Below are 14,629 nucleotides of genomic sequence, written 5' to 3'. Positions count from 1 at the left end.
GGAGAAAGACCCAGACAGCTAGAGTTGTGGGAGAGGGTATGTTTAAGCAACAGGGGAGGAAGCAGCACTCAGCAGCACCCAGGAGCTGGGCAGTTGGACTGTGAGATCTACACTCTCCAGATGGGATGTTAGGCAGAGGATCTGCACCCTAACAGTGTGCTTAGGCACCCCCAGTTTTGGGCAGTGCCTGGTCTCCTTTCACCCTCTGGAGCCTTAACACACATGGGATCACAGCAGTCTGGCAAGCACTAAGTAGGTGGAGTTCAACTAAGTTTGCGGAGATCTGAATTCCTTCTGTCCTTCCAGTCTGCCTAAGACATCTGACCAGTTCTCTTCAGAACAGTTAAAACAGCTTATGTCAGAACTCCATGTATAGTTGTCAGAGTTAATCAGGAATAATGAAAACCAAACACAGACCAAAACGCAGTCCACCTCTACTATAAATCTACTCACTCATGCCCTTTCGCTTAGCAAGCATATGATAGAATTGCAGATGTCTTGCTGGGTCAGTGGAGCAATTACTCATTTGGAAGGAGAAGCAGAAGTGCCAGCTGCTATTTGTGTGTGCTGCACTGAACAATCTCCAAATGTTATTTTTTAAAAGCGTCAGCATGAAAGAAGTTGATCTAGTCACTTAACCAAAGCAGTTGATTGAAATCTCAGTGAGAAACCTACCTTTTTTCTCTGCCCTGAAGCAAAAGACAAGGCCAAAAGACTACAGTGAACAATGCAGTCTGATGCAGTGACTAGAAATTATAGTTCACTGCTCACAGCTCTCTGGCAAAGAGGAGCATACCTGAAAGGCTGCAGTATTCTTGATCACGAGGAAAGCATTTAAGTCATTCTTTGGTTTTAAAATAATTTTTGGTAAAAGGCTGAACACCAGTAACTAACACATCCTCTCTGTTTATCATTTTTTGCCACTACTAAGTGGAACTGACGCTTCTGCAGATGCACATCCACCACATGAGATGAAGTGTTCTGAAGTGTCACATGTTGCTTTACAGAGAAGGCAAGGCTTGATGTCAGCCAGCACAGCACTTGATTTTCTATACTGCTCGGTCAGGAAGCAATATTGCCAAGCATTTGACAGGTACATCAGTACTATGAGTTGATTTGAGCAGCTACACTGCACCATTTTCAAAGATATTGGTAAGTGCTGCAAAGGCCAAAGTAGTGAACTTGCTGCCTTAGGGTGCTGAAGTCCTCAAATAAGAAGCATGCTGATTAGAGCAAACTGCATGTAAACCTGAGATTTCTTCAATCTGTTATCATTGTTTCCTTTTGCAAAACAAGTCTGATGATTATATGCCAGCAGCCAGCTGAGCTCCCTGTAGGATGGACTGTGCCCAAAAGATTAAGGGTATGTCTACACTACAAAAATAGGTCAAATTTATAGAAGTCGGTTTTGTAGAAAGCGTTTTTATACAGTCGATTGTGTGTGTCCCCACAGAAATGCTCTAAGTGCGTGTAGTTGGCGGAGTGTGTCCACAGTACCGAGGCAACCATCAACTTCCGGAGCGTTGCACTGTGGGTAGCTATCCCACAGTTCCCGCAGTCTCCGCCGCCCATTTGAATTCTGGGTAGAAATCCCAGTACCTGATGGGGCTAAAACATTGTCGCGGGTGGTTCTGGGTTCATATCGTCAGGCCCCCCCTTCCCTCCCTCCTTCCATGAAAGGAAGGGTAGACAATCGTTTTGCGCTTTTTCTTGAGTTACCTGTGCAGACGCTATACCACGGCAAGCATGGAGACCGCTCAGTTAACTGTCACCATATGTCTCCTGGGTGCTGGCAGATGTGGTACCGCATTGCTACACAGCAGCAGTTTATTGCCTTTTGGCAGCAGACAGTGAAGTATGACTGATAGCCATCATCGACGTAGTCCTGGGTGCTCTTTTAACCAACCTCGATGAGGTCAGCGGTGCCTGGGGCAAACATGGCAGTGACTCAGCCAGGTCATTTCCCTTTTAAGTTTCGTCTCATGGCGATTGAGTCCTACCAGCAGGGCACTGTCTTTTAATCAGCAGCCAGCAGAAGATGATGGCCAGCCGTCATACTGCACCGTCTTCTGCTGAGCACCCATGAGATGATGATGGCTAGCGGTCATACTGCATAGTCTGCTGCCAGCAAGATGTATAAAGATAGATGAAGTGGCTCAAAACAAGAAATATACCAGATTTGTTTTGTATTCATTTTCTCCTCCCTCCCTCCGTGAAATCAACGGCCTGCTAAACCCAGTTTTGAGTTCTATTCCTGAGGTTTTGAATTCTATCCTTGAGGGGGCCATTCTGTTTCTTGCAAAGCCACCCCCTTTGTTGATTTTAATTCCCTGTAAGCCATGTCATCAGTCGCCCCTCCCTCCATCAGGACAACGGCAGACAATCGTTCCGTGCCTTTTTTCTGTGCAGATGCCATACCACGGCAAGCATGGAGCCCGCTCAGATCACTTTGGTAATTAGGAGCACATTAAACACCACACGCATTATCCAGCAGTATATGCAGCACCAGAACCTGGCAAAGCAAAACCATGCAAGCAGGCGACGTCAGCGTGGTGACGAGAGTGATGAGGACATGGACACAGACTTCTCTCCAAGCACGGGCCCTGGCAATGTGGGCATCATGGTGCTAATGGGGCAGGTTCATGCGGTGGAACTCCGATTCTGGGCTCGGGAACAAGCACAGACTGGGGGACTGCATAGTGTTGCAGGTCTGGGATGATTCCCAGTGGCTGCGAAACTTTCGCATGCGTAAGGGCACTTTCATGGAACGTTGTGACTTGCTTTCCCCTGCCCTGAGGCGCAAGAATACCAAGATGAGAGCAGCCCTCACAGTTGAGAAGCGAGTGACAATAGCCCTGTGGAAGCTTGCAATGCCAGACAGCTACCGGTCAGTTGGGAATCAATTTGGAGTGGGCAAATTACTGTGGGGGCTGCTGTGATGCTAGTAACAAACGCAATCAAAGATCTGCTGATATCAAGGGTAGTGACCCTGGGAAGTGTGCAGGTCATAGTGGATGGCTTTGCTGCAATGGGATTCCCTAACTGTGGTGGGGCCAGAGACTGAACCCATATCCCTATCTTGGCACCGGAGCACCAAGCTGGCGAGTACATAAACCTCAAGGGGTATTTTTCAATAGTGCTGCAAGCACTGGTGGATCACAAGGGACATTTCACCAACATCAACATGGGATGGCCGGGAAAGGTACATGATGCTTGCATCTTCAGGAACTCTGGTCTGTTTCAAAAGCTGCAGGAAGGCACTTTATTCCCAGACTAGAAAATAACCGTTGAGGATGTTGAAATGCCTATAGTTATCCTTGAGGACCCAGCCTACCCCTTAATGCCATGGCTCATGAAGTCATACACAGGCAGCCTGGAGAGTAGTCAGGAGCTGTTCAGCTACAGGCTGAGCAAGTGCAGAATGGTGGTAGAATGTGCATTTGGATGTTTAAAAGCGCGCTGGCGCAGTTTACCGACTCGGTTAGACCTCAGCGAAACCAATATTCCCACTGTTATTACTGCTTGCTGTGCACTTCACAATATCCGTGAGAGTAAGAGGGAGACGTTTATGGTGGGGTGGGAGGTTGAGGCAAATCGCCTGGCTGCTGGTTATACATAGCCAGACACCAGGGCGATTAGAAGAGTACAGGAGGGTGCGGTGCGCATCAGAGAAGCTTTGAAAATCAGCTTCATAACTGGCCAGGCTACGGTGTAAAAGTTCTGTTTGTTTCTCCTTGATGAAACCTCTCGCCCCTTGGTTCACTCTACCTCCCTGTAAGCTAACCACCCTCCCCTTCTCCCTTCGATCACCGCTTGCAGAGGCAATAAAGTCATTGTTGCTTCACATTCATGCATTCTTTATTAATTCATCACACAAATAGGGGGATAACTACCAAGGTAGCCCAGGAGAGGTGGTGGAGGAGAGAAGCACTAGGAGAGGTGGTGGAGGAGGGAAGGACAAGGCCACACAGCACTTTAAAGGTTTAAAACTTTAAAACTTATTGAATGCCAGCCTTCTGTTGCTTGGGCAATCCTCTGGGGTGGAATGGCTGGGTGTCCGGAGGCGCCCCCACCGCGTTCTTGGGCGACTGGGTGAGGAGGCTATGGAACTTGGGGAGGAGGGTGGTTGGTTACACAGGGGCTGTAGCGGCGTTCTGTGCTCCTGCTGCCTTTCCTGCAGCTCAACCATACGCTGGAGCATATTAGTTTGATCCTCTAGCAGCCTCAGCATTGAATCCTGCCTCCTCTCATCACGCTGCCGCCGCCTTTCAGCTTCAGCCCTCTCTTCAGCCCACCACCTCTCCTCCCAGTCATTTTGTGCTTTCCTGCACTCTGACATTGTCTGCCTCCATGAATTCATCTGTGCTCTGTCAGTGTGGGAGGACAGCATGAGCTCAGAGAACATTTCATCGCAAGTGCGTTTTTTTTGCCTTCTAATCTTCGCTAGCCTCTGGGAAGGAGAAGATCCTGTGATCCTTGAAACACATGCAGCTGGTGGAGAAAAAAATGGACAGTGGTATTTAAAAAGACATTTTATAGAACAATGGGTACACTCTTTCACGGTAAACCTTGCTCTTAACATTAAATACATAGCACATGTGCTTTCGTTCCAAGGTCACATTTTGCCTCCCCCCAGCGCATGGCTAGCCCCTCCTCCCTGCCTCCTCCCCGTGGCTAACAGTGGGAACATTTCTGTTCAGCCACAGGCAAACAGCCCAGTAGGAACAGGCACCTCTGAATGTCCCCTTAAGAAAAGCACTCTATTTCAACCAGGTGACCATGAATGATATCACTCTCCTGAGGATAACACAGAGAGATAAAGAACGGATGTTGTTTGAACGCCAGCAAACATACACTGCAATGCTTTGTTCTACAATGATTCCCAAGTACATACTACTGGCTTGGAGCGGTAAAGTGTCCTACCATGGTGGATGGAATAAGGCTGCCCTCCCCAGAAACTTTTTGCAAAGGCTTTGGGAGTACATCCAGCACAGCCGCGAATGCCAGGGCAAATTAATCATTAAATATGCTTGCTTTTAAACCATGTATAGTATTTTAAAAGGTACACTCACCAGAGGTCCCTTCTCCGCCTGGAGGGTCCAGGAGGCAGCCTTGGTTGGGTTCGGGGGGTACTGGCTGCAGGTCCAGGGTGAGAAACAGTTCCTGGCTATCAGGAAAACCGGTTTCTCTGCTTGCTTGCTGTGAGCTATCTTCCTCATCCCCATAACCTGCTTCCATGTTGCCTCCATCTCCATTGAAGGATTCAAACAACACGGCAGGGGTAATGGTGGCTGAACCCCCTAAAATGGCATGCAGCTCATCATAGAAGTGGCATGTTTGGGGCTCTGACCCGGAGCGGCCATTCGCCTCTCTGGTTTTCTGGTAGGCTTGCCTCAGCTCCTTAAGTTTCACGCAGCACTGCTTTGGGTCCCTGCTATGGTCTCTGTCCTTCATGCCCTGGAAGATTTTCACAAATATTTTGGCATTTTGAAAACTGGAACGTAGTTCTGATAGCCCGGATTCCTCTCCCCATACAGCGATCAGATCCCGTACCTCCTGTTTGGTCCATGCTGAAGCTCTTTTGCGATTCTGGGACTCCATCTTGGTCACCTCTGCTGACGAGCTCTGCATGGCCACCTCTGCTGATGAGCTCTACATGGTCACCTGCAGCTTGCCACGTTGGCCAAACAGGAAATTGAAATTCAAAAGTTCGCGGGCCTTTTCCTGTCTACCTGGCCAGTGCATCCGAGTTGACAGTGCTGTCCAGAGCGGTCACAATGGGATAGCTCACCGAGGCCAATACAGTCTAATTGTGTCCACAGTACCCCAAATTCGACCCAGCAAGGCCGATTTCAGCGCTAATCCCCTTGTCGGGGGTGGAGTAAGGAAACCGATTTTAAGAGCCCTTTAAGTCGAAAAAAGGGCTTCGTCGTGTGGACGACGAATTCGACCTCAACTCCTAGGGTAGACCAGGGCTGTGCAAGTTTCAACAAGTGTCCACAGAATCACCCTTAAGAGCAGCCCTCCGCAACCATAGAAGAACAACAATGCTGTGTCTGCACTCTACCAGAAGGGGCCATCAAATTTGGTCAGAGATGCTTCAGAGATTTTGCCAGCTTTGGCTACCTGAAAGGATGGTCACAGCAAAGCCCTTGCTCCCGTCCTGCAAAACCCACTCCCATTCCCACCAATTCCTGCATTGTTTCTTGCATTTTTATCCCACTCCCACCCGCAAAAACCTTAGATCCCGCAAGACCCTCCATGCTACTAAAAAAACCACCCTGTCAGTTAACATATTATATAACATATTATATATATAAAAAATGGAATTCAGACAATTTTTATCACTAAAAGACAACAACAAATCTTACTTAAACCATGTAAAAATACTTTCTGTTATGACAAATTTTTTTTCCATCCCTCGCTTAAATTTAAAGTATTAAAACCTTTATTTTATTTTTTAAGAAAAACTTGCTTTACATTGCTGAAAATACATATTACCCACTAATATGGGAGAGGATCCTGCAGGACCCGCAGGATCCCACTCTCACTGCAGAAGTGTAGGTCACAGCCCTCTCTGCAATAAGTGTCCTTTGCTCCTCACCTCACTCCTTTTAAATTCATCCAAATTTCTTCCAAAAACCACACAAACAAACAAAATCCATACTTCTCTCCTTCACTGACCAGGTCACTTCCCTCTTTTAATCCTCTTCCCTTCCACTTCAAGGTCCTTGTCCTTCTTTAAAGCTGCACACAATTCTTCCCCTGCTGACATCTTTTCTCTCATCTCCTCCTCCTAAAGGACTCTTGAATTCATCTCGTCTCTGGACCTCTTTCTATGCAGCTCCTTATCCTTTTTTCTATGTCTTCCACCATTCCTCACTCTATGCAGACTATAGAAAATTCAGTATACAAATTGAATAGATTTTTTTCCCTCCAGACCATCACCCTTTTTCTACTAATACTATAAACACATTCCTGTCCCATTTTCATTTAACTGACATTTAGGTCACCACAACCAGCACCACAGCAATTCTCAAATACGGCATTTATATTAAAAAGCATACTTCACTTTCGTTTGCCTAAGTCAATTACTCTATGCGATCATATGCCAAAGAGGCTCATTCAAAACTAATTGTCTTCAAGAGATTAATTTTGTAGTATTTTCTGAGTGGCCAGTCCCTATATCACAATGCTGAATCAGCCAACTCTCCCTGCCTGGAACTCCAGGGAAACTTCCAATGCATCACAGCCAGGTTATTTCCTCTGCTTCTGCCAAGAGGTGAAAGAATGGAGGGATTTCACAGATTTAAGAAGGAAAATGAAACACCCTAGTGCATTTACTCACTCACAGACAGGAGGAGTGTGTGTCACGCACTATACTGTAACTACACACTCGTTCCTTCATTCCAGTACCCAAATACTGGAATGGAGACACAGTTCCTCACTTAGCAGCTGAAACAATATAACAGAAGCACTCAGGAGATTTTGCTTGACAGATACTACTACCTTCTTAATTTGTGTTATCATGCACCCTAAATCAAAGCTTTATTTCCAACTGGGTCTTACTTCAGATGCCCTTCTCCCCTCAGAAGAATGTTTGTAATTATTCCTGGCAAATCAGAGTCAGGTTATGTGTAATCAGACCATGGATATCCAAAGGCTGACTCAGACTCATTTTGCCAATTATCTTTTGGACAATGAATTTACACTCAGAGGACTTTTGCAGTGAACTCTCACCATCAGTCATTCCTTACACACTCTTGAAGTACTTTATTATTTGATTAACACAGTAAAATAGGATTGCTTGTGCATAGAACAATCATATCCAAACTCAGAACACTGATTGTGGAGAAAAGATATTTCATTCTTATTTCTTGAGCAACTGTTATATTTTGAATTTTGAGAAGCATGGTTGCAGGATGTCTGAGCATATAATGACTTTTCTTTTTCTTTATTATCGTTGTCAACACTGATGTCAGAAACTTCCATACACTACTGTTGCTCTTAAGAGCCAAGATTTGCAAAATTAAACAGCTGGACTCAACCCCCCCCCCCCAAATATGCACTTTAAAACCAAACAAACAAACGTTAACAGATCAATGCAAACACCAGATCACATTGACTTGGTTATGCTACTAAGAAACAAGTTAAATTTCAACATTTAGGTCTGGATTCTCATTTTAGCTGCAAACAGATTTGAGGGACAATATAACAGAAGTTACTTTTCCAAACAGGAAATCTGAGTAAGCCGAAGAATTTAACCAAATAAATCTCTAACAATGGCATAAAAAGCAAATAGCTGAATATTCCTAAGAAGCAAACTAAAACAGGTCACAGTTTTACAAAATATTAGTGGAAATATTAAAGGAAAATATGCTTTAAGTGGAGGTAACTCCACAATAAATACTCCAGAAGCTAGGGTCGGTTTTTTATGTTTTTATTTCATTATATTGACTTTTTCAGCTTCTGTATTCAGTTATACCCAATAACCTTTAAGCAATACTGTATTCTTGTAACTATCCACCTTTCTACCAATAAAACATTAAAAAAATAAAATGCATCACTTTACCTTTGTGATGAGAATTCGGTACTTTTCCACTAAGTGGTCATTGTTATGACATCCTGCTAGCAGCTGCCACACCTCTCCTCTCAGTGCCTCGGGAACACCACTTCTCACCAACGCTGACAAAGGCTTTGGCCTCACACTCAAATTGAGATGCCTGGGTGAAGGGAGGGCAAGAGGGAAGTTATGCTCCATCACTGTGGCCCAAGTACAAACAGATAACACATGTGTAACAACCAAAATGCAATGTGGAATGTGAGAGACAGTGGAGAAAACTTCAAGACAGCCTGTGTGTTGCTGGAGTATCTTTCTAGTCCATAGGAGGCTGTAACATAATGACAATGTGGGAACATTCAGGAGCCATGAAAGAAACAAAATTAATGGGACACATTTTCCAATGTATTTCCATAAACCCTATTAAATCTAGTTTGAAGACAAACATGTCCTGGACCTGATGTAAGAGACTCAACAGCACAATATACCAAAGCAGAAAAGACTTAAACACAAGTACAGAAATACACCACATTCTGTATGATCTAAACCTTCACCCAGAGTTATAAAATTAGAAGACTGATAGACCTAGTTATCTCAAACTGCGAAAATGGCAGACTTGGACACGAGGGGGAAAAGCTTATGGTAGAAATGCATATTGCTCTCTAGTCTTTCTACAGTAATCAGCTGGCCTTCTAGGATTAGAATGGCCACACACCAGCTTTCAAGAATCCAAAGAGCAATTCCAACTATAAGCATGTGTTCGAATAATTTCCAGTGTTATCACTACTTGCCTTGTGTAGCTAATTTACATTGAATTTTCACAGATTCTAAACTGCTCTACATGCTGGTATAGTTTTTCTGAGCAATAACCCCCACATTTAATAATTCCCCTTCTTGACACATAACCACATAGAGTCAAACTATCCATGCATATAATATTTAATATAATATAATATACATGGATAGTTTGACTCTATGTGGTTATGTGTCAAGAAGGGGAATTATTAAATGTGGGGGTTATTGCTCAGAAAAACTATACCAGCAGTCTAGAATTATATAGCTGGCTTCCTTTCCTGCTCTTCTCCAATCTACAGTAGGATGATTCCATTACAATCATCTGGGGCCGCAAAAGTTAGTGTGTCAGACATTTAAAACAGCAATTATTCCACAGGACCCTTATACTATAATCTGCTCTCTCTCACCCTTTATGTAAATTCAGTTCTCCTGAATTTAGCATCTTGCTAGAAAGCTTTTTAAATACCAGGATTTCCCCCATTACACCAGAGATATAACAGAGCTTGATACCAGGGAGCTCTAATCATTTATAATCTATAAAGGAAATAAAATCTGTTCTCAGAACCAAGCTTGGGAGTTAGAACATCTACAACAAATAGAAACCCACTGAAAAGACTATGAACTGCCTTACCTTAATTTATGACCAGAATTAGTATATATAGTAGATTTAATAAAACAATGTCACACAATATAACCTGTGTACTTCATGGGTAACAGGTTACCAGATATTCCCAACTACTGGATTTTGGAGTGGGAAGAGCATGTGACTCATTTGTAATCATACATGATAAAAAAACCAACAAACAAAAAACCATACACGGTAAAAAAAAAAAGTAAAAGAATACCAACAAATAGCTAATTTCTATAAAAAAATCTGAATATGAGACCATAAAACCATAGCATTTAACCACCTGAACTCTCCTTTTTAGGATTTTCAATCCTCTATTATGCTAAAAGCTCAAGGATCATTACCTGCAATATTTTTTTTAAGTTAAGAGGGAAACTTTAACACCATAATAAAGTTGTAATTGCCAGCATTAGCATAGAAGCACTCCATATCCTTAGAGCTGCCAAAACATTTTCGGTGCGAGTGTCAGGTGGCTTAATTACCTTTCAGCCTTGGAAGAATTACAGAACTGAAATATATGAGAAACATTCTTACTGAGAGAGGATTTGTAGAGCTAATCTGATCAAGCTGCTTGTAAGGGGGTGGGGGAAGAGAGGACATCATTTTGTTGCAGTCTTTACACTCTTTTTTATATTAATGCGACAATTTCATATGTCCAGCACTCCTATCAAATTAGCATAATGTATTTGTATTAAAAAATTGGAAGTAAAAACCCTATCAAATTTGAAACGATGGTATTAAAGATCAATAGATCCCCATATTAGGCTGTGATTAGCTTAATATCAAGAAAATCTTTGCTAAAATTCATTATGTTAGTAAATTTCCTACCGCTTAAATGTGGATTTAATCTGATCTCTACTGTACTGTAGCTTTGTTTTCTCCTTCTTGGATGTAGTATTTCATTTGCCCTCAGCTTTCTGGATGTTTCTTGCTCCGCTTTTCAATGGTGTTAGGAAGCACAGGCAAAGAACCAATGCTAGATGGAGATCAAGGGCAAGTTTGAAATGCTCCATTGGAATTGTGTTTGTGTGATCTCTTTGTGCAATGTTGGCAGCATTTTGCAAAGATCCCAGTACCAACCTCTTTGAGGGAGGCTCATCTTAGTATGCAAAGCTGGCTAGTTGTTCCCCCTGGAAGGGAGGGTAAGGGTTGCATCAGAATCTCTACTATTTAGAAATTCTGTGCTAGATAAATCAGCACTTCCTAGAAAAGCAGAATGACTCATATACTCCCCTGATGGACCCAGAGCCTATCTTTCTTTAATGAGGTGGACACATCCTCATAATCCAAGTTAGATCCTGCTGCATTCTTAAGAGCCGAAGGCTAAGGATACTCAGAGGGGTAAGTGGCTCAGCTCTGATTGACCTTGGAGCTGGAAGGAGGTAACCTACCTGGGAAATGATCTCTAGGGAGCCAAAATGAAGTAAAAGCTGCAGCTTTCTTATTCTTTTGATAGTTATATTTTTTTATTAGCAAATGGAGAGCAAAGTAATACTAGGGTTTCCAGAACACTAACCCCAAGAAACTAACATGTTCACTGAATGATTTTAAAGAACACTCAGACATATAAAAAAAAGTAGAAGTACAAAATATATCAGACAAAACCTGAAATCAGATAAGAAAATAAGGGGCATTCTCAGTAACAGAGGATTTAATCCACCCTAATATTTTCTCAATTTCCAGAAACAATGACCACTCTGCGAAGAACGAACACACTTAGCTGTCAACCTATCATGTTTGAGAAGACTCAGAAGTACCATTTTCAGAATGCATATTCTTGCTTCTTACCATTTGGACAGAAGATCTCCCCATGTTTCAAGAATTTTTTCAGCACATTCTTTGGAAACATCTCCAGAACCACTCAAGAGAGGCTCGTCATTATCTATAATGAATGAGAAGAGAGGAGAAAATGTAAGAACATTATCCTACTAGGAGATTAGCATTCAACTCTCTACAACGTGAATCAGTTCTTGGTGTATCTGTGTAAATTTTAACAAGGAGGAATACAACATTTGTAGACTCAATCCTTATATAATCATTACCAGGCACCTCACAATTCAGTCTAGAACAAGTCATAATGCAAAGTAGGCGTTAACCTAATTGCTACCAATGCAATCATATTTCAGATGTTATCTTGAAAGAAATTTATGGTATTGCTATCAGTGAAATGCTGCACCTCTAGCGCTGCTAAAGCAAGTGTTTTAAAGCAGCAAGTACCTGACAAACAACTGAAATATTGCCAATGATAGATAATGTAACATCTTCAACTCTTGATCTTTCAAATGAAAGATTAAGAGATCTTGTTCCTTTATGAAATATAATGAAAGGCCATTATAATGTCATTGCATTCATTGCAACCTGAACTGCTTTGCACTTTTCCTTTGAATGCTATTACTTTTTTGATAGCTCCCAAAGCTTGAATTATGTAGCTTTTAGAATGCTGTACATTCCATCGCTAAAATGAAAGAGTAGGTAAGCACAAGCACAATAAGAAGTATTTGGGTAAAACCAATCTCATAGCTGATATATTCAATCACGGATATTTTGAAATGCTCATGACAAGTAATGTAGATAAAAGCTCCGCTGCCATTCAGTATTTCTCTGATACCATAACAGTAGTCTGACAGTGTTGTTCCATTAAATTATTTATACCAAATAGTATCTGGCTGGTGAATCTTGCCCATATGCTCAGGGTTTAGCTGATCGCCATATTTGGGGTTGGGAAGGAATTTTCCTCCAGGGCAGATTGGAAGAGGCCCTGGAGTTTTTTCGCCTTCCTCTGTAGCATGGGGCACGGGTCACTTGATGGAGAATTCTCTGCTCCTTGAAGTCTTTAAACCACGACTTAAGGACTTCAATAGTTCAGACATAGGTGAGGTTTTTCGCAGGAGTGGGTGGGTGAGATTCTGTGGCTTGCGTTGTGCAGGAGGTCAAACTAGATGATCATAATGGTCCCTTCTGACCTTAGTATCCATGAATCATTCATTTTGAATGGACCTCAGTTATTTTGGTTCATGTGTGAAAAATCTAGAACAGCACAAGCAGATATCTGAAGTGGTAGATGCTGTAATTCAAGCTCACTGATTACTTTTCTAACAGTTACTCAGAAACAGTTCAAAAAAGTCTGTTCAAAAAATGAAATGGCAACACAGCCTGCTGAAAACACACAGGTCTCAGAATGAACAGCATCATCAAAACAGTGAAATAGCTCTTGGTACGGCATTATGCACTACAGAAGCCTATGCTCACTTTTCATTGCAAACATGCCACTTATAGGTTTCAGAGTAGCAGCCGTGTTAGTCTGTATCTGCAAAAAGAAAAGGAGTAGTTGTGGCACCTTAGAGACTAACAAATTTATTTGAGCATAAGCTTTCGTGAGCTGAAGTGAGCTGTAGCTCACGAAAGCTTATGCTCAAATAAATGTGTTAGTCTCTAAGGTGCCACAAGTACTCCTTTCCTTTATGCCACTTATAGACATCTCAAACTCCCCATTTCTCACTGCTGCAGCTGTTTACATTTGTTCAAGGAGGGACAAACTCCATCTCAGGTGCTACTGCAGGTCAGATTTTTCTAAGAAGCCGATCAGCGTTTTCAACTTTTTCACAGTGTTTCTAACTCTTCACAGTCTGTCCCCATACAGATTCAAATGAACCCAGGAGACGCATTTAACTGGTTCACAGAAGTGTCCAAGAAAAATGGAGTGGCAGCTGCAGGAACAGTTTAAAGCTATGAGTGTCTGATAACTAACATTCAGAGGCTTTGTTAGTTACCTAGTCTATCTTCCATTTCCTTCAAAGCATGCAAATAACACAAACTGTACAGGACCAGCTTCTTACCTTCCTCTTCATCATCCTCTGGAGGGGAAGGAATCATTGAGCTCTGGGATCCAGACTGCGGAAGTCGAATAGAGGGGCTTGCTGTAGTTTTTCTTCTCTCCCTTTCTGATTCACTTTCTAGACACACAACTTCATATAACGTATCTGTATTGTTCTTCCTGTCCTTTTGTTTTATCTGGATTAGAAAATATAATTGTGAATGAGGCGTTACATAGGAATATGTGCTTCACAAAGTTCTCTCTACATCCTCTCCTTGGGGTAGGGGAGATGGAGAAGAGGAACTATTTTTACCACCATCTACATAGGAAATAGTGAAGAACTGAAATTCCTATTACAGTCCTTTCAGTGCAACTTCCAGGGCAGTGAATACTTGTGGTGTTTGGTGTCTGCCCCTATTTCATGGGAATGCATAGCAAATATAATCCAAAAGACATCACTCAGAGTTGTATAGCTCCTGCAAGTAAGATGTACCCCCCCTGGGACAAATGAGTATATTTCAGGTCCAGGACTCATAAGCAGGCTCATTTTTTTTCCACAGGAGTGGACTGGGCACACAGGTAGCATGTATTTCCACAGTATATGAAATGTTTGCTCTGGAGAAGTTCTAAGAGAGGAAGTTTGGTGAACTCTTGACTACCTGACGACCTTTTCATTACGGGGGAAAATACTACAAATGACAAAAACCTAGAACTATAGTTAACTTCTCACCAGACTAATAGTGCAGTGTATGACAATTTTTTCTGTAATCTTTTAGTGATAAAATTGTTTATTCTTGTTTAGTGTCCCAGCATGGCTACTGACTGTCTATTT

The 14,629-nt window shown here is 42.5% G+C and overlaps 1 protein-coding gene across 7 annotated transcripts in view; it reads right to left on the bottom strand.

Moving 5' to 3' along the window:
* The window catches only part of RABGAP1 (RAB GTPase activating protein 1), a 133,947-nt gene that overhangs the window by 79,161 nt on the left and 40,157 nt on the right, over nucleotides 1-14,629 (bottom strand). For all 7 annotated transcript variants that reach the window (XM_038374150.2, XM_043499102.1, XM_038374157.2 and 4 more), the window contains 3 exons: nucleotides 13,820-13,994; nucleotides 11,772-11,865; nucleotides 8,573-8,723 (listed from right to left, as the gene is read on the bottom strand). In XM_038374150.2, the coding sequence (XP_038230078.1) occupies nucleotides 8,573-8,723; nucleotides 11,772-11,865; nucleotides 13,820-13,994 (420 nt within the window). The remainder of the gene's footprint in view (nucleotides 1-8,572; nucleotides 8,724-11,771; nucleotides 11,866-13,819; nucleotides 13,995-14,629) is intronic.

Source organism: Dermochelys coriacea, chromosome 16, assembly GCF_009764565.3.
Source record: "Dermochelys coriacea isolate rDerCor1 chromosome 16, rDerCor1.pri.v4, whole genome shotgun sequence".
Classification (NCBI taxonomy): domain Eukaryota; kingdom Metazoa; phylum Chordata; order Testudines; family Dermochelyidae; genus Dermochelys; species Dermochelys coriacea.
This window is presented reverse-complemented; position numbering and strand designations above follow the sequence as displayed.